General features: G+C 36.5%; 1 protein-coding gene across 2 annotated transcripts in view; it reads right to left on the reverse strand.

Annotated features, from left to right (window-relative positions):
- The window catches only part of LRP12 (LDL receptor related protein 12), a 97,723-nt gene that overhangs the window by 39,178 nt on the left and 30,590 nt on the right, over positions 1-27,955 (reverse strand). Inside the window, exon 2 of one of the 2 annotated variants that reach the window (XM_010354477.2) lies at positions 1,902-1,958. The exons of the other annotated variant lie outside the window; for it this stretch is intronic. Within the exon in view, the coding sequence (XP_010352779.2) occupies positions 1,902-1,958 (57 nt within the window). The remainder of the gene's footprint in view (positions 1-1,901; positions 1,959-27,955) is intronic. 2 annotated transcript variants of the gene reach the window in all.

Genomic DNA, 27,955 nt, shown 5'->3' on the forward strand with positions numbered 1-27,955 from the left:
TAGTATGTCAAACAAAGCATGATGTTGCAAAAGACTAAGTGCAGAAACAGATAGGAGAATCTAGCTATCTTCTTTTAAGCCAATCATTATTTTATAAAATTATAAAATAAAGCTGTTCTTATTGATGTTTTTTGTTTTGAAAAATATATTTTTCATAAAACTATAGTACATATTGATGTAAACATGCAATAGGTTACTGTTATTTTTAATTGTACTAATGAGTTTTAAAATAAATTCTCAGTTTTAATTTCTAACATAGTAAATATTGGTAGCTGTAGCTCACATAAACAAAAACTCTTTTAAGTCCTTGTTATAGACTGAATTGTGTCCCCCATCAAGCCCATATGTGGAAGCCCTAACTACCAATGTGACTGTATTTGGAGATACAGCCTTTAAGGAAGTAACTGGGGTTAAATGAGGTCATAAGGATGGGGCCCTAATACCATAGGACTGATGTTCTTGTTAGAAGAAGAGGCACAAGAGACCTCTTGCTTTCTCTGAACATTCATAGACAAAAGGCCATGTGAAGATACAATGAGAAGGTGGCCAGGAAAAGAGGTCTCACTAGGGACCAATCCTGCCAGCACTTTGATCTTGGACTTCCAGAACTGTGAGAAAAATTGATGTCTGTTATTTAAGCTATTCACAGTAGTATTTTGTTGTAGCAGCGCACGTAGACTAAAACAGGCCTCAGTAGTTTTTAAAAGTTTATAATGGGTCTTGAGACCAAACCTTTTGAAAACTACTGAATTATATAGTAACCATTTGGTTGTATAAATTAAAATGTTTGTAAACAAGCAACTTTATAGTTACAACCTGGAAAAGTAATTAAAATTCTCATTATTCAAAATGTAAAGAAAAAAGGAGAAGGCCATCTTTAAAATAACCTTATTGTTATTTGATATATACAATTATGTATCATTTGAGAACATATTTTTTAAAAAGTGAAACAAACTATGAAAAAAAATTAATGTAGGCACTGAAGCACTTGCTTTGCATCTTCAGGAAACTAGGCTTGTTGATGTGTTTGACTAGAGCATACTAACCCTTAGAGTATTTCTTAAGTCTATAAACTTTCTGAATACAAAGTCAGACATAAAACAAAAGAACAAGATTTGCTTCATGTGAGGAAAAAAGAACCAAACGAATTACAAGATGACACAAAGAAGTTAATCAATGGATTGATAAATACACTAAGTGCAGTTTTAACCACACAAAACTTACCAATATAGAGAAATAATAAATGAACAGTAAGAAAATCTGTTTCAATATATGCAAAAATAAATATTTTAGTTCTCCTAGTAACTGTGGTTGATATAGCAAAAATGGTAACAGAGTTGTGGAAGTGACCTAAGAATAAAAATTTTAGTAGTTGTAAGTCTTTAAGTAATTATAAAGTTATAAAGTAATTATAAGTTATAAAAGCCTAGATGAGTACAAAAAATACATTTACCTCAATGATGAATTTCCGAATTTCATGGATACAAGCATATTGGGTTGCTTTTAATAGCAAATAAACTGCGTGCTCAAATACAATAGTTTTATGTAGGGATAGGATTAGAGCCTCAGAATCACATTTCAGTAAATTTCATTTCACATAACTTTGTATGGAAAGAAAATACTAATTCAACTTGAGCTAACTTTTCCCTAGGTTCAATGTTTGGATGAAAAAATAATTATGCAGTCCGTTTGGAAAAGTATAATCAATCCATGGGCATGCAAGTATCAGTTTTATCTTATGAGAATTTCTCCATGTTCCAGTTACTTCATTCCTTATTACATGCTGCAAAAAGCAGTAATAATTTTTATAGCCAAATATCACTTCGTAAGATACCAGGTGGCTTTCAATATTTACCATATAAGTCATGCATGAAATTTAAACATTACAAAAAATGACTTACCAGTTGACACTCCTGAAATATGCACATTTTCAGAATGTTCTGCAAGAGCACCATTTCCTAAAATTAAACATAATGAATAAACTAATATCCAAGATAAATTTATAAAATTTTTCAGATCCTCCCTTTAAAAGAGAAACAATTACATAGAGCTCCTTTTAATATTGAGAAGCTAAAGTTTCTTATAAAAATCTTCAAAACAATCCCAGGAAGCTCAAAATCTTAAGTGTAATGGGGAAAACAAACATTTTAGAAATCTCAACAATGTAGTGTTTATAGATAAAGATCAAATAGATAGATCTGATCAACACCAGAAAGAATTTTCTATCAATTAATAATCAAAAGGGAAGTCAGTACTGTTACAAGAAAAAAACAGAACACAGCTTGTTAAAAATAGCATTCCCCGAAAAGCATGTTCAAATCAGCGACAAGTTGGTGTAGTAATTTCTGTCAGGGTCACACATGTTGGTACTTTAAAAAAAAAAAAAAAAAAGAAAAGTCTTGCATTGTCTTCTAAATCTTCAAAAAATCTTTCAAATTTTTCTCACCAACAATTCTAACAATCTTAAGTATTGGGAATATTTATTCCCTCAAATTAATGTAAACAATGTCTCTTCAGATATTTGTCTTAAAATTTTGTATTTCATACATCATTAGTTCTAACCCATTAGTTGGATCTGGCATCACAACAGCTCAGAAACGGAGCAGAGAAAGAATTCTCCTTGGAGTCAGGTGGGGGAAGGAAGCTAGTCAGAAAAAGCTTAGAAGGCAAAAGCAGAATTTTCTTTCATGGTTGAGAGTGGAGAAAATAGCAAATATTATAATTAACAACTTTTTGTTTACAACTATCACACTTCTATGATTGCTTGAATATTGTATCGCACCCCCCACTCCAATGCACTAAGCTGTAGGAGAACAGAATTTGTGTTTATTTGCCTCCCCCCGTAGGCACAGTTTCTGATACAGAAGAGGCGCACAAATAGCTGATAGATGAATAAATGAGGGATGTCCTGATGATTAAAATGAAATCATGCCCATTAAGCACTTGATATAGGGCCTGGCACATAGCATTGAACAGGTGTTGATTTTTGTAACTGTGTAAAGTATATTATTATTACTAAAGAAAAAATAACAGCGATAAAACAGTATTTTTGGTTCAACTACAGCTATACCCTTCAAAATGAAAACATACATTATGTTTCCCTCAAGAATGAAACAGTGGAAATGATGAGATACGAGGGAGGGCCATATTAAGTATACAAATAAGTGATTATATTCATTTTAAGTACTGTGCATTGATGCAAAAAAAGGCACAATTTCTTTTTCTCATTTATTGTTAAATGCCACACATATAGAATTGAAATGACTAGAAAGACTGTACCAATTTCTTTACCACACACAATTTATAAAAACAAGCAGCAGAAACAAAACATGAAACTGATTCAATAAAACACTTAACAAGGTTTGCCAAAGGTCAGTATAAACTGCCTAAATCCTTGCCACTCACGAGTAGACTAGCAGTACTGGCCACCTTGGGAGTGTGTTAGAAATGCAGAGACTCAGGCTCATTCCAGATTATGGAATCTGAATTTGTATTTTAACAAGATCCTCCTGCACACTCAGTGATCTATATGCACATTAAAGTTTGAGAAGCACTGGTAAGGTTTGGGCTTAAACCTTCTACTTCTATATTATACACAGCTACAAACCATAGCTATGTAATTTGTGATAGCAACGTTTCCAATATCCGTAAGATAGCATATTAGGCTCAGGAGAGTTTTAATATCAGATTTTACTTTTTTAAAAAAGAGACAGGGTCTGACTATGTTGTCCAGGCTGGACTAGAACTCCTGGACTCAAGCAATCCTCCTACCTTAGCCTCCCGAGCAGCTGGGACTACAGGAGTAGTCCCAGTTAAGATATATTTTAAACATGAAATTTTTCCAGTTGGGTAAACAGAGCAAAAATAGAAGGCAAAAAAGCAGCATAATGTAATATTGAAGATTGTGGATTCTGAGCTATATTGCCAGGATTCTAAAACCAGCTCCATTACTTACTTGGTGTGCAAGTTACCCAATCTCTTTGTGCCTCAATTTCATCTTTTAAAATGGAGATAATACCTACCTCATAGGGCTTAGTGAAATTCTTTATTAACAGTAAAAAAAAAAAAAAAAAATCTAAAACGATTATCAACATGCACATGAATAAACTGATACAGCCTTATAATAAAATATTCAATAAACAAATAATTATATAGGTACTAATTGGATACACATATTAAATTAAAAATGTTTCAGATGAGCAGTAAAGTATGATTTAATTTTAACTTTAAAATTATGTATGTATAGTTTATAATATGCAGATGTTAAACATGTCATATATATGTCTATGCATTTACATAAACACTGATGAGCCTAAGGGTATATACAATCTGTGGAGGAAAACCTCTAGAACTGGAATTAGAGAGGAAGTTTGAATTGTATACTTTAGCACTGGGCAAATTTGTTACAAACAGGCACAGATTTCTTTAAAAATTTTATTTATATTACAAAAAAAGATAAACAGGTGAACAGAATATAGTTCATTCCCATCATTCTGGATAAACAGAAATGTGATAAATATCGTGCCAATTATATTAAAATTTCATTGAAGTATTAACGGTTTTAAAAACTGGTTAACCCTTTAAAACAGAAAACATGATACTACTAATTTCCCAGACATTTACTCTAGCTTAAAAACAATCCTATTTAGAAGTTAAAAAAAAATCAGTGATAACTTCTGTTAACATCAAAGTGATGTTTCTGCTTCTGAACATCACTTGAAGAAGTGGGCTACTTAATTTATGTGTACTGCCATTCTAAAAAATATTTTTACAAAGATGTCTTTTTTGTAAAAAAAAAAAATATTTTTTTACAAAAATATTTTTCAATCATTTCTAGGTTTCCAGCAGACAGCCCAAAGAAAATTGCTTTGTTAATACAAATTATATTCTCCTTAATGCCCCTCTCCCAAACCCCAAGAATATTTCATATGTACGAATATGAACACCCGCCACCAATCTTACTATGACTACAGTGTTCAAATGCAGTCATTTCAGATATTTTTTCAGACATCACCCTTTAGAGATAGCAAATACTAAAAAAAAGTCTGATGAAACATTACTTACTTAACTACACATTAACAGCTAATTATGTAATGAAACAGTTAAGTAGATAAACCCTAAAAAAGATTTTTCAACTACGAAAAAGTTTCATTATCACCTAAATCAGAAAATAGTTTGTTATGACAATTTTTTGGTCTCACTAAACACCAAGACGTAATCAACCATTCCCATTTATTGCTCTGTAGTTTTGACTGCAATATGAGAGAGAATCGACTAAAACAGATGCTATTTTAGGAAAGAAACTATACAACAGTGATATGGAGCTTGAGTTCTCGAGTCAGACTCCTGTAATAAAACCCCAGCTCTACTATTTATATAGTCATGAACTTCAAATGACTTCTAAGATTCAGTTTGCTCACTTATATAATGGGGATGTTATCGTAAGAGAATGTCTAAATTTATAGTCTCTGCATCCCTGTTGCTTTATCTTTCTGTCTTCTTTTATATATTTCTGTCCTTTTTATTTAAGAACTAAAGTTCTTAAGAATAGCTAATGAATACACCTAAGATTTGATATATATGTACCAGCCAAATCCTAAGTGCCTTACAAGAGTTCACCCAGCTAATCCTTTAAACAACAGTTCATTTTACAAATGAGAAAACCAAAGCTTCTAGCAGTTTAGTAATTTTTTTTCCAAAGAGCTAGTAACTGGATGGATTGAACATTCAAATACATAGTCATTAAAAAGTCTGTATTCCTCACCTCTTAAAAAGAATTCAGGCTCAATACTAATTCCCATGACATTAAAAAGTTTGTGTTCCTTGCTTTTTTTTTTTTTAAAGGATTCAGACATGAATATATTTCTTGCTTATGTAAGAAATAGTGCTTAGCTCTCAGAATTAAAATCTACCTGCCACAGCATTCCAATTTGTAAGAAAAACATTGGTTTAAAAGTTAAATGACTGGCAGCTATAAGAAACGAAAATGCTCAGCTTCCTACAATTTCTTTTCTACTTCTCAGTGAGAGTAGTTATCAAACATAAACACACACATATATATACATATAAACCAAAAAAGCAAAGATGGTTCCTATTTTATTGTACTTAAGGAAAAAGTTCACAATCTTAATAGGGCTTGTCAAGCTCTCCACAGTCCGATTCTTCCTAACTACTTCTAAATCTTTCTCTCTTGTGACCCACTTCCCATTCTCTCTCTTCTTTCCAGTAATAATGGATGTCTTTTAGAAAGGTATCAACTGTCTCTCTTGCCTTTGGATTTTCATTAAACATTATTTCTTTAGAGAAGATATCTCTTGATTCTCCCATACTAGGTTAGGTCATTCTGTTATAGGCTCCTTTAGTATCTGACACTGTCACTTTCTGAAATTTTATCACATTTGTTTTATCTGTGTAATGCCTATATTCCTTACTAGATCTTAATTTTGGGGTGGGGGGAGTATTCTGATGGGACACAGCAGGGTTTTGTTTTGCAACTCCAATGACTAGCACAAAACATAACACATAGCAGGAATACTTTAGTCCATATAAGTAAGAGGCATGCAGAGTCCCTGCTCCTGAAGAGTTGGCAATCTGTTGACAAAATAATTGAAAATATATAAAACAGAAGCAAACAAAATATAAAACAAAATATAAGTAGCAAGCTTCCTATTCAAGGGGAAAGCCTACAGGCTTTTCTACTAAAAGTAGGAATGAGGACAGGAGTGGCCACTATAGTTACTAATATCAGACAGTGCAATTAGACAAGAATTGTTAAAAAAAAAAAGAAAAAAAAGTAAAACTGGGTCCATATGCAGATTATATCTACTTGGAAAACCCAAGACAGTCAACAGAAAAATAACTATAAATAACAGGAAAATTTAGTAAAGTAGTAGGATATAAAATAAGCATAGAGAAATCCAAAGCATTTGTAAATACAAATGACAGCCAGTTGGAAGACATGGCAGAAGACCCCATTTTCAGTTGCAACGAAAAAAGATTTAAAGAAAAAAACTCATGGAACTGCTGCTGGTTATAAAAGAGGAAGTAGCAACAGATCAGCAATTTTGCTGTGAACAATTAAAAAAACAGAAAAATATGTAAAAAAAATGCAGACACTGGACCACAGATAGTGTAAGACTGTGATCCCTGAGAAAAAGGGAAACAAATTAAAGTGAGTCCTATTACTGCCCTTTCTATCTGGAGACTTCCTGGATTCTGGCATATTGAGGGAGAACCCAAGCAAAGCAGGGAGATCTTGCTAAACTGAGGAGACAGAGATGAGAGTTTAGAGGAGCTCAGGCAACAGAAACATTCAGAGTACCAGTATCAGTTTTTTAAAACAACAACGAGAAACACACACAAAAAAACAAAGAAAAACTCCAAAATTTGCCTCACAGTCCTAGTCTTAGGCTGAACGTCAAGCTGCACATGGGTAAGGTGACACCTTAAGAACAGATGTCACCTATTAAGAATAGGCAAAGAATTGCTGCTGAAAGCTTAAATAAACCCTTCCATCCCACAAATCTGGAAGATGCTAAAGTTCTGACCAGCAAGAGAGAACTCTGAAGTGGAGAGACCTTGATAAATGCATGGGTATTACTAGACCAGGAAGCCCACCCACACCTTAGGAGCAGGGCTAACTTAACTGCCAAGTAAAAGCTACTCTGTAATTATCCTAGCAAAGCTTTAAAACAAGCTTCAACTAGGACTCTCAAAAATTGCCAGTGGGAATATAAAATAGTACAACCACTTTGGAAAACAGTTCTTTCAAGATGAACATATAGATATATGACCTAACATATAGATATATTCCCACACCTAGGAAAGGGAAACTAAAACATATAAAAAAGACAAAAAAGAATTCCAAAAACATAGAGTAAAAGAAGAAACACAAAAGAATTCATTCTGTATGATTCTATTCTATAAAGTTCTAGAACAGGAAACAATTATCTCTAGTGACAGAGAGATAAGTGGTTGCCTGATCTCTCTGTGTTATTTTGTCCGGCTGTGTGCTGGCTTCCTCATCAGCCTGACAAAATAACTACAGCACTTCCAGGTACCACATCCAGGGGAAGAGAGAGTATTTGTATCTCATCACTTACAACCAAAAGCCTTGATATTCATTCTGTTTAGAACAGCTTAGGTCACATGCCCACCCCTGTCAAGGAAAACAAAATGGAATACGATGATAGATATAAGCCTAGAGTGAGGTGTTGAATTACATTTTCTGAAGCATTTAAGGGCATTGTTAAAAAGAGAAAAAGGATAACTGGATGGTAGGCAACCAACAAATAGCTACTATAGCATTTCCCTTTCAAATAAAATCCAATGCCTTGTCCTTGCATTCAGGATCTACATAGTATAGGCTCTAAATATACTTTTCAATTTTAAATTACCATACTTCTTGTGCACCAAACACATTAGTCTTCTGCCCTGTTTAAAAAACAAAAACAAACACAACCACCACAACCCACAGCCACAAAATTCCTCTTTTCCCTGTACCTTCACTTACCAAACTTTTAGAGAAATTTCAAGGCTCAACTAAATGTTACCTCAGCCATAAAGCTTCTGGAGATCAACCCAACCGGAAGTAATTCTTTAAAACTCCTATGGTCAACATTTTGCATCCTTTAATGAATGAACGGATTCAGGCACTGACTATCAATAACTGCTAACATCAGGAAAAAAGGACAATGAGACATCACACATCATGGGCCTCCTAATGGAAGAACACAAAGGAGAAGAAACCTGAATTTGATCAAGCCGCTATCTAAAGCGGCACTGACTAACAGAACTTCCCACATGATGGAACTGTTCTATCAAGGCACTGCCCAATATGGTAGCCACTAGCCACATGTAGCTATGAATCATTTAAACTGAGCTTTGTACTTTAGCAACTAAATTTTTCATTTTATTTAATTTTAATTAATTTAACCTTAAATTTAAAATAGTTAATGTGGCTGACGGCTACTGTATTAGGCTTTATAGCTCTAAATACATTTACCAGTTTACTGAAAAAGCAAACAACAGAGGACCATTTAAAATCATATTACAGAGGAACACTCAACAAACTCCAGAATGAAAAACTCTAAATTGTTTCAACAAATATATATAGTTTTAAACTTGTGGAGGAAGTCCACAGATTGAAAGAGGCTTAAAGGAAGTATTGAATAATTACAAACTGTGGACCTCATTTACATTCTGATTCATAAACAAACAGGACATTAATGAGACAACTGTAAACACAAACCACTTTGGTTTTATAAAACCGAGGAAAAATTAACAATCGTTCCTAAGATAATGGTATGGCACTTAAATTGATTTAAAAAGAAAGCATACTTGTTCTTTTAGCGATGCATTCTAAAATATTAGCGGATGAAATGAGGTCTGGTATTTCTTCAAAATATGCAGAAGAATTTAACAGGCTAGCAAGGAGGCAGATTGGCTCTGGGTTAATAACTGCTGTTAGGGCCTAGGTTTTGGGTACATAGGGGTTCAATATCCTGTCCTATCTATTTTCACAAATATTTGAAATTATCCATAAGACTTTTTTAAACAAAAAAATAAAACCCTCTGATAGCATATTATACAACACACAAAATATTCTGGATTTGAGATTTGTACAAATGACTTATGAATCTTAAAACATGTAGGTGAATTAAGATCAGGGTTAATATCATAAGCACTGTTTTATTCCTTCAGTATCTTAATCTAGTATCACATATGCAAATTATGCAAAATAAATATTTCCAATAATTATAGTGTGAACTTTCTTATTTACTTTTATGGGAAGACAGCATTGTAAGGAAACTTATAGATAATTCATGTCAAATTATGTGAGAAGATAAAGAAAATGAGGGAGGAGGGCTCAAAATCCAGGTCCCAGAATCCTCAAACCTGGTATGTTGTAGCCTGACCATCACTTTTTATTTGTGAAGATATATATGCAGAAAACAAAGCCAGGCAAATACATATTTCTTTTTTACTACCTGTAAGGCCAAACCCTAAGACAGTTTGCCAAAAAGGCAGGCTTGATAGTGGAGGCCTCATTTTGCCGGTGTTACATGTCGGCAGGCCTAAAATCTAGAATCAAAGTGTGCAGAGTGGTCCCTTTCTCATTGATTGAGAACATTTTCAGTGAATTTTGGCCCTCTGCTAAATAAGGTAAGGGTGGGGGCTCTATCCAAGAAGGCTGGTGTCCTCTTATAAGAAGAAGAGATACCAGAGATCTCTGTCCACACATGCTATGTGAGGCCATGTGAGGACACAGTAAGGAGGACACTGCATGCCAGGAAAAGAGGCCACACCAGAAATCAACCCTGACAACACCTAAATCTCGAACTTCTAGCCTCCAGAACTAAGAGAAAACAAATTTCTGTTGTTTAAGCCACCCAGTCTGTGGTATTCTGTTATGGCAGCCCAAATAGACTCACACACCTACCTTCCCCATGTGGGTCTAGATGAAGATTTTTGTGAATCCCTTTCAAGTGTATGATGAATTCAGTACATTCTTCTAAGGAAAGGCTCCATAATATCTAACAAATACCTACAATGAGATGTTTAATTTTGTCAAAAAGGTTAAGAAATCCCTGAGAAAAAAGACATTTTCCTGATTGATTTAATTACTGGTATCCTAAAAGTATTATTTCTGTAACTTTTTAATTGGGCCATCCATTATGTATTTATATGAACTAGCCTTGAACATATTTACCACTTAAAACAATAGTAATAATTATTTATAACATTACTTTTAATGAAAATATACATTATAATTTTTAAACCCCATTCTTTTGTTGTTGTTAAGATGGAGTCTTCCTCTGTCGCTAGGCTGGAGTGCTGTGGCGTGATCTCAGCTCACTGCAACCTCCAACTCCCTGGTTAAATAAAGCAATTCTCCTGCCTCAGCCTCCCGATAGCTGGGATTACAGGCATGTGCCACCATGCCCAGCTAATTTTTGCATTTTTAGTAGAGATGGGGTTTCACCATGTTGGCCAGGATGGTCTCGATCTCCTGACCTCATGATCCGCCCGCCTCGGCCTCCCAAAGTCCTGGATTACAGGCGTGAGCCACCGCGCCCGGCCAAACCATATTCTTAATGGACCTTTGGGAGTTCAGTGTTTTCATATGTTTAGACTTCCTGTAGTATTATGTCAGTAAGATTTTATGTTTGAAATGTCTTGGAAATAAGCATATAATGACAACGAACTACTATGTTGTTTAAAGTACAAATACTAAACAAACACAAGCTCCTAGTATTCAAAGAATGAATCAGGTCCCTTAAAGAACATGCAGAGATCTTATGCATCCTACTGCTGAGCACCTCAGTGAGTGTTCATACAGATGAAAATCATCTTCTCTATTCTAAAATTAGCTTGAGCTACTGACAGAAGAGCTCACAACATAAACTGGAAAAGGAATTTTAGGACTACTAAGTTCAAAGGTTCCTACCTATTACTGTGGTTCACAAGAATGAATATGAGTTTGAAAGAATTCAGAACTCCAGGAAAAAAAATTACACACCTATATTTCTTACAGTAACAGCTTTATTGAAAGATATTTTATATCACAAACTTCATCTTTTTTCAAGTGCACAATGGGTGGTTTTTAGTACATTCAGGAAGTTGTACAACCATCATCACCACCATCTAATGCCTGAACATTTTCATCACCCCCTCAAAAAACCTTGTACCTATCAGCAGTTACTCCTCCTTTTCTCATCCCCACATCCCCTAGCAACAGGTAATCTAGTTTTTCTGTCTGTATGGATTTGCCTATTCTGGTCATTTCAAATAAATGGAATCATACAATATGTGGTCTTTTGCATGTGGCTTCTTTCACCTAGCCTTATATTTTCATGATTCATCCATGACTCAGTACTTCGTTTTTGTGGCTGAATAATATTCCATTATCTGGATATATCACATTTTATTTACATATTCACTAGGTGACACACATTTAGGTAGTTTCTACTTTTTGTGAATAGCATTGCTATGAATATTTATATACAAGTTTTTATATAGACATGTTTTCAATTCTCTTTAGTATATAAAGAGAGTGGAACTGGTGGGTCATATGGTATCCCTATGTTTTCCTTTCTGAGGAACTGCCAAACTATATTCCAAATGGCAATGCCATTTTACATTCCCATCAGCAACATGTAAGGGTCCATTTCTCCACATCCTTGACAACATTTCTTATTGTCCATCTTTTTCAATTTAGCTATCCTATGGGTATAAAGTGATATATCATTATGGTTTTGATCTGCAGTTCCCTAATGAGTAATAATGTGGCTCTTTTCATGTGCTTACTGGCCATTTATGCTGTTCTTTGGAGAAATGTCCATTCAAATCCTTTGCCCATTTCTTAATTGGTTGGATTGTCTTTCTGTTATTGCTGAGTTGTAAGAGTTCTTTAGACATTGTAGATATTGATCTCTTGGTTAGATACATAATTTGCACATATTTTCTCCCATTCTATAAGCTGACTTTTCACTTTCTTAATAGTGTCCTTTGAAGCACAATTGTTTTTAATTTTCAGAACAGCCTAATTTACCTATTTCTTCTTCTGATGCTTGTGCTTTGGTCACAGTTTGTAATTATACAGTTGACCCTTGAACAACACAGGAGTTGGGGGTGCTAACCCTTCTGCATAGTCAAACATCTGCATATAACTTTTGATTCCCCCAAAACATAACTTCTAGAAGCCTATTGCTGATTGGAGGCCTTAACAATAACATAAACAGTTGATTAACACATATTTTCTATGTTACATGCATTACAGACTGTATTCTTACAATAAAGTTAGCTAGAGAAAAGAACATGTCATTAAGCAAATCACAAGGAATAGAAAATGTATTTACTGTTCATTAAGTGGAAGTGAATTACTGTTTTCATGGTGAGTAGGCAGAGGAGGAGGAGGAAGTGGTAGAGAAGGAGTTAGTCTTGCAATCTCAACAGTGGCAGAGGTAGAATGAAGTTAGGAGAAGTTTGTTAAAGATACATATATGTGTGTGTTTACAGAATGCACATAAATATATATATATACACACACACATATACACATACACCTAAGAAGTATGCACAAAGACAATGAGTGCTGTTACTCAGGTATTTTATTCTCATTTAAGGAACTAAACTTTTATATACTTAAGTACAGGCACACCTCTTTTTATTGCACTTTGCCTTATGATACTCTGCAGATAGTGTTGTTTTTCTGTTGTTTTGTTTACCAAAGTGGAGATTTGTGGCATCCCTACATGGACCAAGTCTATCAGTACCATTTTTCCAAGATAAAGAGGTCTGACTCTCTTGTTATAGGCTAATGCAGCTTGTGACTTTAAGCTGAAGTTAATGATTATTTACCATTCCAAAAATCCCAGGGCCCTTAGGAATTAAGCTAAATCTACTCTGCCTAAACAAAGCCTGGGTGACAGCACATCTGTTTACGGCATTGTTTACTGAATATTTTAAGCCGACTCTTGAGACTACCCGCTAAGAAAAAAAAGATTCCTTTCAAAATATTACTGCTCATTGATAATTCACCTAATAGTGAATTGGGTGCTGGTCACCCAATAGTGCTGATGGAGATGTATAAGGAAATCCACATATTTCCTTGCCTGCTAACACAACATCCACTCTGCTGCCCATGAATCAGGAGTAATTTTGACTTTCAAGCCTATTATTTAGGAAACACATTTTGTAAGGCTATGGCTGCCACAGCAAGTCCTTTGATGGATCCAGGCAAAGTAGATTGAAACCTCTGGAAAAGATTCACCATTCCAGATGTCATTAAGAACATTCACGATTCACTGGAGGTCAATGAACTGTGACCTAACAGGAGCTTGGATGAAGTTGATTCCAACCCTCATGTATGACCTTCGAGGTGTTTCAAGGCTTCAGTGGAGGAAGAAACTGCAGAGTGGTGGAAATCGCAACAGAACTAGAATTAGAAGTAGAGCCTGAATATGTGACTGAATTGCTGCAGTCTCATGAGAAAACTTTAATGGACGAGGAGTTGCTTTTTAGGGATCAGCAAAGAAAGTGGTTTCTTCAGATGGAATCTATTCCTAGGGAAGATGCTGTGAACACTGTTGAAATGACAACAAAAGATTTACAATATTACATAAACTTAGTTGATAAAGCAACAGCAGGGTTTGAAAAGACTGACCCCTATTTTGAAAGACATTCTACTGTGGGCAAAAGGCTATCAAACAACATCACATGCTACAGAGAAAGCTTTCATGAAGGGAAGAGTTCACTGATGTGACAAACTTTATTGTTGCCTTATTTTAAGAAATTGCTACAGCTACTGCAACCTTCAACAACCACTACCCTGACCGTCAGCAGCCATCAACACTGAGGCAAGACCTTTCACCAGGAGAGGAATTATAACTTGCTAAAGGTTCAGATGATCATTAGCATTGTGAAGCAATAAAATATTTTTAAATTAAGGCATACATTTTTTTAGATATGTCATTTCATACTTAACAGACTATAGTATAAACATAACTTTTACATGCACTGGGAAACCAAAAAATTCATGTGACTCACTTTATTGTGACATCCACTTTATTGTGGAGGTCTGGAACCAAACCATATCTCTGAGGTACGCCTGTATACTGCTTTTGCTTCTAATTTTTCTTCTTGGTTTATTAAGCTTTATAGCTTATTACTAAACAGTGGGTAACTAGCTTGTAGATTACATTATAACATTTCTGCAAAATAACTAAGTGGCCTGCTTTACTCATATTATTATGTATCAAGCACAGTACCCAAATTGATAAATCCAGTACATGGTTCGCACAGTATAGGAGAAGAGTATACTGAACTAATAAAGGTAGTTTTTTCTTTCTTTCTTGTTTCCCAGCGGGCAAAATCTTTCACACTGTGGGGCTTGTGACTGAGGCTCAGAGGGGACAGTAAGAGACTAGTGATAAAAATGTTAGAAACCTTTAGTATCAACTCTATTTTATTAACAGTTGATGTAACTGAAGTACACAGAAAAGGGAAAGGCAGTTAACTTTATAAAATCAGCTTTGTTGAGGTATAATTTATATGCAAAAAATCCATCAACTTCAAGGGTTTGGTAAGTACTAACAAATATGTCCAGTCAAGCAACCAACACTACAATCAAGACACAGACCATTTCCATCACCCAAAATAGCTCTCTGATGCTCCCTTGTAATCAATCCTGTTTCCACACCTTTAAAACCACTAATCACAGTCAACATTTAATAAGCATTACACATGGTATGAATTCACGACGTATTATTAAATCTTCCTCCTAAAGTTGTAAGAATACATCCATCGTCCCCACAATTCTATAGCTAGTAAGTGGTAGAGACAGACTCAAATCCAGATTTACCCAATTCCAACATTAAAAATAGAGAGTATTCACCTAAAAAAACTGAATTTCTGGGCTTCTTTTGAAAAAAATTTAGTATCTGTGTATTATCTATTTCTGCATACATACCTACTGAGCTGGATCTGTGGCTGACCTCTTTTAGAAGAAGCATGCCATTTTTAGGTGTCCAGTGCCCACTACCTTCCCCTGTCATTCTGAGACCAATACCAGGCCCTCTTCATTCACTTGTGTTACCTTCCTGGTCTTTGTCAGCACTTGAACTTGTGACCCCACGTGTTATTTTGTGAGACAAATTTTTAAAAATTAAAAATCAGAAAGTACACAAAACAGTCAACTTACACATGTAGAAAAATATGTGGCAGATATATATGTGTTATATATAATTATCATTATGTATTACATTATACATAATGTATTAATATATAACAATTATATTTATAATTATTATGTTATATTTATAATTATTATAATACACTATATATTTATATCATAACTATCATAATTATAAATATATATTTATATATTACATATAATTATTTGTATGTTTATATATTATATATTAAATGTATTATATAATATACGATTATTATATATTTTATTATATACATATAATATATATATGTAACTGCTAGCACTGTTTACTCACTCCCAAGATAGGGAGAAGGGCAGAAATAATTAACTCTTGTTGCTGATACATTTCTATAATGTTTGAATTTTAAAAGTATATATTATTGGCCGGGCGCGGTGGCTCAAGCCTGTAATCCCAGCACTTTGGGAGGCCGAGACGGGTAGATCACGAGGTCAGGAGATCGAGACTATCCTGGCTAACACGGTGAAACCCCGTCTCTACTAAAAAATACAAAAAACTAGCCGGGCGAGGTGGCGGGCGCCTGTAGTCCCAGCTACTCGGGAGGCTGAGGCAGGAGAATGGCGTGAACCCGGGAGGCGGAGCTTGCAGTGAGCTGAAGTGAGCTGAGATCTGGCCACTGCACTCCAGCCCAGGCAGCAGAGCGAGACTCCATCTCAAAAAAAAAAAAAAAAAGTATATATTACTTCTGTAATTAATGTGTACTGAATATGTACCGGAATGCTAACTTCTGAAAAAAGACAACATAAAATTCTACAGCTATGCAGTTTCAAGCTTTTCCTTATACCATTATAATAAAAACATGATTACAGGTGATGTCTTTTTTCTTAATATTATTGTCAAAATAGTATAAGAACTATCATTTAATATCAATTTCCCTCTTCTATAGCAACAGGTCACTTTAAAAAAATGTTCTTATACATGAGACTCAGTGATGAGAAGATGAGTATTTAGATACCACATTGCTGTTCTTGCTGACATCACTACTAGCACTATGTAGTCTATGTACAGACTAACACAAACACACAGAAACGGTGTTCACTTTTGTAATAACAAAGATAATTAAATGTATTATACTGCAGAAAGAAACGCCTTTACAGGTAGAATTATAAAGAAAGCAAAATTTAAAAATCAGTGTGTTTATACTTTTAATAACATTAAAAGAAATTACTGAATTGTTAAAATCAGTCAATAGTATTTGTAGATCTAAATTTTTCTTAACCTTAACGCTGTTTTCTTTTTTTGCATCAAACACCCTAGTATTGTCTTTTTCCTATCTTTATTATGTATAAAAGATGAGAAAGCAAGTAGTTTGTTTCTACTTCTAGCACTACTTATGACCAGAGAACATGAAGTTACACATGGTATTTCACTGATAATAAAGGTGGTTCTCGGCTGGGCGCGGTGGCTCATGCCTGTAATCACTGCACTTTTGGGACGCAGGTGGATCACCTGAGGTTAGGAGTTCGAGACCAGTCTGACCAACATGGACATGGAGAAACCCCGTCTCTACTAAAAATGCAAAGTTAGTTGGGTGTGGTGGTGCATGCCTGTAATCCCAGCTACTCAGGAGGCTGAGGCAGGAGAATCGCTTGAATCCAGGAAGCAGAAGCTGTAGAGAGCTGATACTTCACCACTGCACTCCAGCCTGGACAACAAGAGCAAAATTCCAACTCAAAAAATAAATAAATAAATAAATAAATAAATAAATAAATAAATAAATAAATAAAGGTGGTTCTCAAGTTTATCAGAGACTTTATAATGAGTGCCAAGGACATACTAGGTCTAAGGTTACTCTAGATCCTGGAGTCATTCATTAGCCCATCTCTTTGCTTCAACTTCAGACCTTTCCTCTCTTTTGGTTCCCTTGTTTCCTCTTGAATATACATTCAAGTAATTCCTGTCCATTAAAAAACAAAAGCAAAACCACTACTTTCTTGCCAGTGCACCTCCTTCCTTACATTTTCCTATTTTGGTCTTTCTCAGCCAACATTTTTGAAAGAAGAATCTATACTGACTAATGGAGCTTCCGTACCTATCATATGCTCCTGAACCCTCCTCAATCTAGCTTTGACTCCTAGCACGTTTCTGAAGCTCATGTGGAAACGGATACCAATGGCCTACTTAGAAAACACTTTATCCTAAAAAAATCAACTCTGAATCACGTTTTTTTGTTTTTTGAGATGGAGTCTCGCTCTGTCACCCAGGCTGGCGTGAAGTGGCGCGATCTCGGCTCACTGCAAACTCTGCCTCCCGGGTTCATGCCATTCTCCTGCCTCAGCCTCCCGAGTAGCTGGGACTACAGGCATCTGCCACCATGCCTGGCTAATTTTTTGTATTTTTAGTAGAGACGAGGTTTCACTGTGTTAGCTAGGATGGTCTCCATCTCCTGCCCTCATGATCCGCCCGCCTCAGCGTCCCAAAGTGTTGGGATTACAGGCATGAGCCCCCGTGCCCGGCCTCCACTTTTATTACAGTTGGAGAAAACCATATAACTATAAAGAATAGTATCACTGTAAATTCATGGTTTCAGTTCATCTGGATACTCAATGCTGTTGTATAACCTTTAAATAATTGACTCAGTTCTATCTCCAACGCCCTTGAAAACTCTATCAGCCCTTCATTATTTGCTTCAAGCTTCCAACAAATTCCTCAACCACTATTCTTAGTAAATCGCCTCTCTTTCCAACTATTCAGGGATCTTTTGGCATATTATCCTCTCCCTTTCTAGAAAGTCTATTCTCAGCATACATGTTTAAAGGTTCAAGTACTCCATGTTAATAGCTCCCAAATTTCAACCCCTAATCTGAACTTTCTCCTAAGCTGCAAATTTTTATTCGACTCCGAGTAGTCACTGGGCACTTATACTGTAGTCAGTACTTTTCATACATCATTACTAATTCTTACAGCACCCCTCTAAAATAGATACTATTCCAGTTTTACATGCAGAAAAAAGACTCGAAGTTAAGAGACTTGTTCAAGGTCACAAAACTGGCAAGTTGTGCTGCCAGTATTTAGGCAAATGCGTCTAGCTCAAAGTCCATAATCTTGAAATAAAAACAATAGCAGCTAACGTAAGTATGTACTATGTACCAAATGATGGTCTAAGGAATTTTCCATGTTTCAGTACATTTAATTTCACAATCACCTTATGAAGGAGCTGTTAGTCCAATTTCTACAATAAATATTGTTTTTAACTTTCTACTGTACAGTTTTGCCTTAATATCCTAGGTACTTCAAACTAGGTAGGTGTGAGACTGAACTCTTATCTACCCTCAGTCTGCTCTTTCTCTTATATTCCTTACCTTGGTGAATGACACTAGCATCTCCCTGTTGTCCAACTAGGAACCTGGAAGTCATTTCAGTTTCTTCCTTATCGTTCCTTCCTTCCTTCCCTTCATGCACTATATATTAAGTTCTCAGTTCTTTCCAGCCCTCCTGCTATTTCCTTATTCCATGTCTTTGATATTTCTTTCCTGTCTTACTGCATTAAATATAAGCTTCAAAGGGGCAGAGCACAGAATAGTGCCTGGTTCATATCAGACAGTCAATGGATATTTGCTGAATGTATAAATAAATGAATTAGCTTGCAAACTGGTTTTCCTACTTTTGGTCTCACAACTCTTTGATCCTTTTTGCACTACTCACTCATGAATCCTCTATCATTCTTTGCAATGCTACCAGAGATCTTTTTTAAAGGCACATCTGACATTAATCTTCAGCTTATAAAACTGTAACTAGTTCAATTCCTTCTATGTGTTAAGAGTCTCTAAGGCTCACCATAATCTGGATCTTCTATCCCTCCATCCTTTATATTTTGCTACTCCTTTTCTGCCTTTACCTTGTACTTATATATTCTGGATTCAGCACTGCTAAAATACAAACAGATTCTGAAATTTTGCCATTGTTGAACATGATGTACCCTTTGCGTGGAAAAGTCGAGTGTATTGCCACTGGTTACTCTCTAATTCCTTCAACCCAGTTCAGGAAATACATTTCTGTCTACCTTAGGATGAGTTACAGGTCCTTCTTGATGCTCACATAGTACACTGTATTAGTATGTATTGTGTTATGAGCAAATTACTACCACAATCTTTATCATATTTAGGGGTTATTAATTTTAAAAAATAATTTCAACTTTTAGATACTGGGGTATATGTGCAGGTTTATTACATGGGTAGATTGTGTGATGCTGAGGTTTGGGGTATGGATCCTATCACCCAGATAGTGAGCATAGTACCCAATAGGTAGTTTTTTAACCCATATCCCTCTCCCTTCTACCTCTAGTAGTCCCCAGTGTCTACTGTTCCCATCTTTATGTCCGTGAATGTTTAGCTCCCACTTAAACGTGAGAATATGTGGTATTTGGTTTTCTGTTTCTGTGCTAATTCACTTATGATTATGGCCTCCAGCTGCATTCATGCTGCTGCAAAAGACATGATTCTGTTCTTCATGGCTGTGTAGTATTCCACATACATATGTACCACATTTTAACTGCTAGTCTTGCACACCAAATGTTGAGTACCTCAAGGCAAAGAAAGTCCTTCTCCTCTTCTTCCTTCTCTCCTTCCTTTTCTTTTTCTTTCTCCCTGCCTTGCTATTCCCCAGCAACCATCTCCCAATTGTTGACACAGTGGGATCTCAGTAAATGTTTGTTGATTTAATGAATAAAAATTATCAGATTTTGGAATTAGGCATGAAACATCCTCTGCATAATTAACAACTTGGTTTCATATGTTACTGTTAGGAGGGTAAGAAGAGAGAAGGAAAAGGAGAAAGAATGTATAAAGAGAATTCTTCTATGAGTGAACTAAGTCAGAAAGCCACAAGTGAAAGATTTCAAATCCAACTGTTCCCTTGAATTAGAGAGAAATTTATTATCACTGTCTTTCAAAATGTTTGGTAAATGACTACCAAATATTTTACATTTTGAGCAGCTTCAGTCTTTAGATTGTAAGGGACTTTGCTCTGCATTAGCTTTAGAACTTGTTGGGGAGGAGGATACCAAGAAAATGGCATGTTTTTTAATTTACCATTTTTGATCTTCAGTGACGCCTGGGTTCTTACAGCCCATTAATCTAATAAATGTATAAATACGTGTTTTTTTGTTTTTTGGTTTTTTTTTTTTGGCACGCACGGTGGCTCACGCCTGTAATCCCAGCACTTTGGGAGGTCGAGGCGGGCAGATCACCTGAGGTTGGGAGTTCGAGACCAGCCTGACCAACATGGGGAAACCCCGTCTCCACGAAAAATACAATTTTTTTTCTCTCAGCAAATAACTAGCTTTTCACTTACTTCTACTGAAGTCATCTCATAGCTTATCTACTCTTTCATGGAACCTTAAAGTACTATCTTCCAGTTAACCCGTCAGCTCGGCATTTTTCTATAGAAGTATCACACGTGAAGCAGAATTATCCTTTTTCACATAATTGATAAAAGTTATCCAATGTAAGAAAAAAAATGGCGCACAGGAGGCAAGACTAACTTGCAGCTCCCACTCAGACAGGCAGAGCAGTGTGTGGAGACCCACATCATGAACTTTTGCTCCAAGAACTACCACAGAAACATAGTAGGAAAGCCTAGAGAATCCACAGATCCTTTGAATGAAGCTGCTTGCTGCTGCAGGCTCTGTGAGACAGCCAAAAACTGTGAGTGCCCAAAGTGTGAGGGGGAACGTTTGCCCCTGAACGCACACCCTCACTGGGAAACCTGAAGGTCCAGATTGTCAGGCCTCTGAGCCCAAGCCAAGCCATCGCATCCCCTGTGACTTGCACGTATACGCCCAGATGGCCTGAAGTAACTGAAGAATCACAAAAGAAGTGCAAATACCCTGCCTCGCCTTAACGGATGACATTCCACCACAAAAGGCGTGAAAATGGCCGGTCCTTGCCTTAAGCGATGATATTATCTTGTGAAATTCCTTTTCCTGGCTCATCCTGGCTCAAAATTTTCCCCACTGAGCACTTTGTGACCCCCACTCCTGCCCGCCAGAGAGCAACTCCCCTTTGACTGTAATTTTCCTTTACCTACCCAAATCCTATAAAACGGTGCCACCCTTATCTCCCTTCGCTGACTCTCTTTTCAGACTCAGCCCCCCTGCACCCAGGTGAAATAAACAGCCATGTTGTTCACACAAAGCCTGTTTGGTGGTCTCTTCACACGGACATGCATGACACAGATCATGGGAAAAGAACTTGACCTTACCTGGAGCTGAGATGAATTTAGGCAGCTGAGTGAAATATAGGGGCACAGGAAGCAGTGGGAAGAGCCTGGTGGGCACTCTAGGTCCACGGGAAGCCATTTCTGACTGTCTCCCAGGGGTACTGGGGGAGGGCTGCCAACGGAACTGACAAAAAACCACAGGGAGAAGGAAACTTCCAATTGAACTTTGTAACAATTTCGACAGAATGTGAAGTTTACTTGACAGAATCCAGGGGAGGGGGCAAATGGGGACTGCAGATACGCCCACAGAAGCCTTGGCAAGGGGGAAGGCATGAAACCTGAAAGCCCTGCTTGCTTTCTCAGCAGGGAGGTTTGTAGACTGGGCTAAGTTCTCAGCCTTGTTTACCGGCTGCCTGGAAATAAACTTGGTGCCATTGGAGAAGCACGGTGGGAGTGAAACCGGCCTTTCAAGCTACATGGGAGCTGGGTAAGACCTGTCATTGCCGGCCTTCCCCCACTTCCCTGGTGACCTGTATGATACAGCAGAGGCAGCCATAATCCTCCTGGGAACATGACTCTATTGGCCTAAGAACTACACCCCCATTCCCCCACAGCAGCTACAGCAAGCCTTCCCTAAGGAGAGTTTGAGCTCGGCCACACCTAACCCTGCCCCCACCTGATGATCTTTTTCTACCTGCCTGGTAGCCAAAAACAAAGGATATAATCTCTTGGGAGCTCTTTGGTCCCACCCACTGCCTGAGAAACCTTATCCAGGTGAACCTAGGGCAAGCTTGTATCCTCCCTACACTACCACAGCTGATGCTCTCTTGAAAGTGCCACCTACTGGCTGGAGGCCAACCAACACAAAACCAGTGCAATAAACAAAAATACAACCAAGGACCCTCACAGAGTCCACTTCACTCCCCTGTATGTCCACTGGAAAGATGCTGGTATCCATGGCTGAGACATCTGAAGATGGATCACATCTCAGGACTTTTTGCAGACACTTCCCAGTACCAGGCCAGAGCCTGGTAGCTCTGCTGGGTGACTAGACCCACAAGTGAAACAACAATCACTGCAGTTCAGCTCTCACGAATACCTACGGGAAGGGAGAGAACACCACATCAAGGGAGCACCCCGTGGAAAAAAGGACTCTCAGCAGCAGCCCTTGAGCCCCAGATCTTCCCTCTGACGTAGTCTATCCAAATTAGAAAGAACCAGAAAAACAATTCTGGCGCTATGACAAAACCAGGTTCTTTGATACCCCCAAAAGATTACACTAGCTCACTAGCAATGAATCCAAACAAAGAAGAAATCTCTGACTTGCCAGAAAAATAATTCAGATGGTCGATTATTAAGCTACTCAAGGAGGTATCAGAGAAAGGTGAATACCAACTTTAAGATTTTTTTTTTTTAATGTTACAGGATATGGCCAGAAAAATCTCCAGAGAAATAGATAGCATAAATAAAAAACAATCACAACTTCTGGAGATGAAGGGTACACTTAGAGAGATGCAAAATACATTGGAAAATCTAAACAACAGAATAGAATAAGTAGAAGAAAAAGCTTCACAGCTTGAAGACAAGGCTTTCAAATTTATCCAATCTGATATAGACAAGGAAAAAAGAATTTAAAAAAATAATGAACAAAGCCTCCAAGAAGTTTGGGATTACATTAAACGACCAAACCTAAGGATAACTGGTGTTCCTGAGGAAGAAGAGAAATCTGAAAGTTTGGAAAACACATCTGAGGGAATAATCTAGGAAAACCTCCCTGCCTTTGCTAGAGATCTAGACGTTGAAATACAAAGCTCAAAGAACACCCAGGTGATTCATCGTAAAAAGATCATCACCTAGGCACACAGTCCTCAGGTTATCCAAAGTCAAGATGAAGGAAAGAATCCTAAGGGCTGTGAGGCAAAAGCATCACATAACCTATAAAGTAAAACCTATCAGATTAACAGCAGATTTCTCAGCCAAAACCTTACAAGCTAGAAGGGATTGGGGTCTTATCTTTAGCCAAGAATTCAACTATCAGCCAAGAATTCTGTATCCAGCAAAGCTCAAGTTTCATAAATGAAAGAAAGATACAGCCTTTTTTAGATAAACAAAAGCTGAGAGAATTCACCACTACCAAGTGAACACTACATGAACTGCTAAAAGGAGCTCTAAATCTTGAAACAAATCCTTGAAATATACCAAAATAAAACCTCCTTAAACCATAAATCTCAAAGGACCTATAAAACAATGACACAATGAAAACAAACAAACAAACAAGGTATTCAGGCAATAAACAGCATGATGAAAAGAATAGTTCCTCACATTTCAGTACTAACATTGAAGGTAAATGGCCTAAATGCTCCACTTAAAAGACACAAAATGCCAGAATAGGTAATTCACCAACCAAGTATCTGCTGTCTGTAAGAGACTCATTTGACACATAAACACTAACAAAGATATTCCATGCAAATGGACACCAAAAGTGAGCAGAAATGGCTACTCTTATATCAGACAAAATAAACTTGAAATCAACAACAGTAAAAAAAAAAAAAAGACAAAGAGAGACATTATATAATGATAAAAGGACTAGTCCAAAGGAAAATATCACAATCCTAAATATATATGCACCTAACACCGGGGCTCTCAAATTTATAAAACAATTACTACTAGACTTAAGAAATGAGATAGACAGCAACACAATTATTAGTGGGGGACTTCAATACTCTACTGACAGCACTACATAGGTCATCAAGATGGAAAGTCAACAAAGAAACAATGGACTTCAACTATACCCTAAAACAAATGGACTTAACAGATATTTACAGAATATTCCACCCAACAACTATAGAATATACATACATCCATCAGCACACGAACAGTCTCCAACATAGATCAAATGACAGGCCACAAAACGAGTCTCAATACATTTAAGAAAATAAAAATTATATCAAGTACTCTTTCAGACTATAGTGGAATAAAATTGGAAATCAACTCCAAAAGGAATCCTCAAAACCACGCAAACAGATGGAAATTAAATAACCTGCTCCTGAATGATAATTGGGTCAACAATGAAATCAAGATGGAAATTTAAAAATTATTTGAACGGCACGATAATAGCGACACAACCTATCAAAACCTCTGCGATACAGCAAAAGCAGTGCTATGAGGAAAATTCATAACATTAACAGCCTAAATCAAAAAGTCTGAAAGAGCACAAATAGACAATTTAAGGTCACATCTCAAGGAACTAGAGAAATAAGAACAAATCAAACCCAGCAGAAGAAAAGAAATAAAGATCAGAGCAGAACTAAATGAATTTGAAACAAACAAACACACAAAACATAAATAAAACAAAAAGCTGGTTCTTTGAAAAGATAAATAAAATTAACAGACCATTAATGAGATTAAGCAAGAAGAGAGAAGATACAAATAAGCTTAATTAGAAATGAAATGGGAGATATTACAACTGATACCACAGAAATACAAAAGATCATTCAAAGCTTCTACAAACACCTTTATGCACACAAATGAGAAAACCTAGAGAAGATAAATAAATTCCTGAAAAATAGGAGGAAACAGAAACTCTAAAGAGACCAATAACAAGCAGCAAGGCGGAAATAATTTAAAAACTGTCCACAAAAGCAAGGCCAGGAACAGACGAATTCACAGCTGAATTCTATCACACATTCAAAGAATTGGTATCAATACCATTAACACTATTCCAAAGATAGAGAAAGAGGGAATCTTCCCTACATCATTCTATGAAGCCACCAGCATCACCCTAATAACAAAACCAGGGAAGGGCATAACAAAGAAAACTACAGGCCAATATCCCTGAGGACCACAGATACAAAAACCCCCAACCAAATACCAGCTAACCAAATCCAACAGCATATCAAAAAGATAACCCACCATGATCAAGTGGGTTTCATATCAGAAATGCAGAAATGGTTTAACATACACAAGTCAATAAATGTAATATACCACATAAACAAAAATTAAAAACAAAAATCACAATCATCTCAATAGACACAGAAAAAGCATTTGACAAAATCCAGCATCCCTTTATGATTAAAACCCTCAGCAAAATCAACATAGAAGGTACATACATTAAGGCAATAAAAGCCATCTATGACAAACCCATAGCCAACATTATACTGAATGGGGAAAGTTGAAAGCATTTCCCGTGAGAACAGGAACAAGATTGCCCACTTTCACTACTTCTATTCAAGGATGTCCACTTTCACCATTCTATTCAACATAGTACTGGAAGTCCTAGCCAGAGCAATCAGACAAGAGACAAAGGGCATCTGAATTGGTAAAGAGGAAGTCAAACTGTCGCTGTTTGCCAATGATACAATTCTATACCCAGAAAACCCTAAAAATTCATCCTGAAAGCTCCTAGAACTGAATGAATTCAGGAAAGTTTCAGGATACAAATTTCATCTACACAAATCAGTAGCACCACTATACACCAACAGTAACCAGGCTGATAATTAAATCAAGAACCCAACCATTTTGCAATAGCTGGAAAGAAAAAAAAAAGGAAGAAAGAAAATCTTAGGAATATACCTAATAACCAAGGAAGTGAAATACCTCTACAAGGAAAACTACAATACACTGCTGAAAGACATCTCAAACCACACAAACAAAAGGAAACACATCCAATGCTCATGGATAGGTAGAATCAATATTGTAAAAATGACCATACTGCCAAAAGCAGTCTAAAAATTCAAAGCAATTCCCATCAAAACACCACCATCATTTTTCACAAAACTAGAAAAAACAATCCTAAAATTCATATGAAACCAAAAAACAGCCCACATAGCCAAAGCAAGACTAAGCAAAAAGAACAAATCTAAAGGCATCACATGACCTGACTTCAAACTATACTATAAGGCTACAGTCACCAAAACAGCATGATACTGGTATAAAAGTAGGCATGTAGGCCTAGCGCAGTGGTTCACTCCTGTAATCCCACCACTTTGGGAGGCCAATGCGGGAAGATCACTTGAGGTCAGAAGTTCAAGACTAGCCCGGCCAACATGGTGAAACCCTGTCTCTACTAAATATTTAAAAATTAGCCGGGCGTGGAGGTGCACACCTGTAGTCCCAGCTACTCAGGAGGTTGAGGCAGCAGAATTGTTTGAACCCTAAAGGCGGATGTTGCAGTGAATTGAGATCACGCCATTGCACTCCAGCCTGTGCAACAGAGCAAGACTTCATCTCAAAAAATAACAACAACAACAACAACAACAACAAAAAGGCACGTAGACCAATGGAACACAATAAAGAACCCAGAAATAAAGCCCAATACTTACAGTTAACCCATCTTTGACAAAGGAAACAAAAACATGCATGAAGTGGGGAAAGGACACCCTATCTATTCAACAAATGGTGCTGGGATAATTGGGAGGTCACATGTAGAAGAATGAAAATGGATCCTCATCTTTTAGTTTATGCAAAAATCAACTCAACATGGATCAAAGACTTAAATCTAAGACCTGAAACCATAAAAATTCTAGAAGATAACATTTGGAAAACCCTTCTAGACACTGGCTTAAGGCAAAGACTTCATGGCAAAGAACCCAAAAGCAAATGTCCCAAAAACAAATAGATGGGACTTAATTAAACTAAAAAGGTTCTGCAAAGCAAAAGAAATAATTAGCAGAGTAAACAGACAACCTACAGAGTGGGACAAAATCTTCCCAAACTATGCATCCAACAAAGACTAATATCCAGAATCTACAAGGAACTCTAATCAGCAGAAAAAAAAACCAATCCTATCAAAACATGTGCTAAGGACATGAATAGACAATACTTAAAAGAGGACATACAAGTGGCCAATAAACATGAAAAGAATGGCTCAACATCACTAATGATCAGGGAAATGCAAATCAAAACTACAATGCAATACCACCTTACTCCTGCAAGAATGGCCATAATCAAGAAATCATAAAATAACAGATGTTGGCATGGAATGTGGTGAACAGGGGACACTTTTACACTGCCGGTGGGAATGTAAACTAGTACAACCACTATGGAAAACTGTGTGGAGATTC

This window comes from Rhinopithecus roxellana, chromosome 9, assembly GCF_007565055.1.
Source record: "Rhinopithecus roxellana isolate Shanxi Qingling chromosome 9, ASM756505v1, whole genome shotgun sequence".
Classification (NCBI taxonomy): Eukaryota; Metazoa; Chordata; class Mammalia; order Primates; family Cercopithecidae; genus Rhinopithecus; species Rhinopithecus roxellana.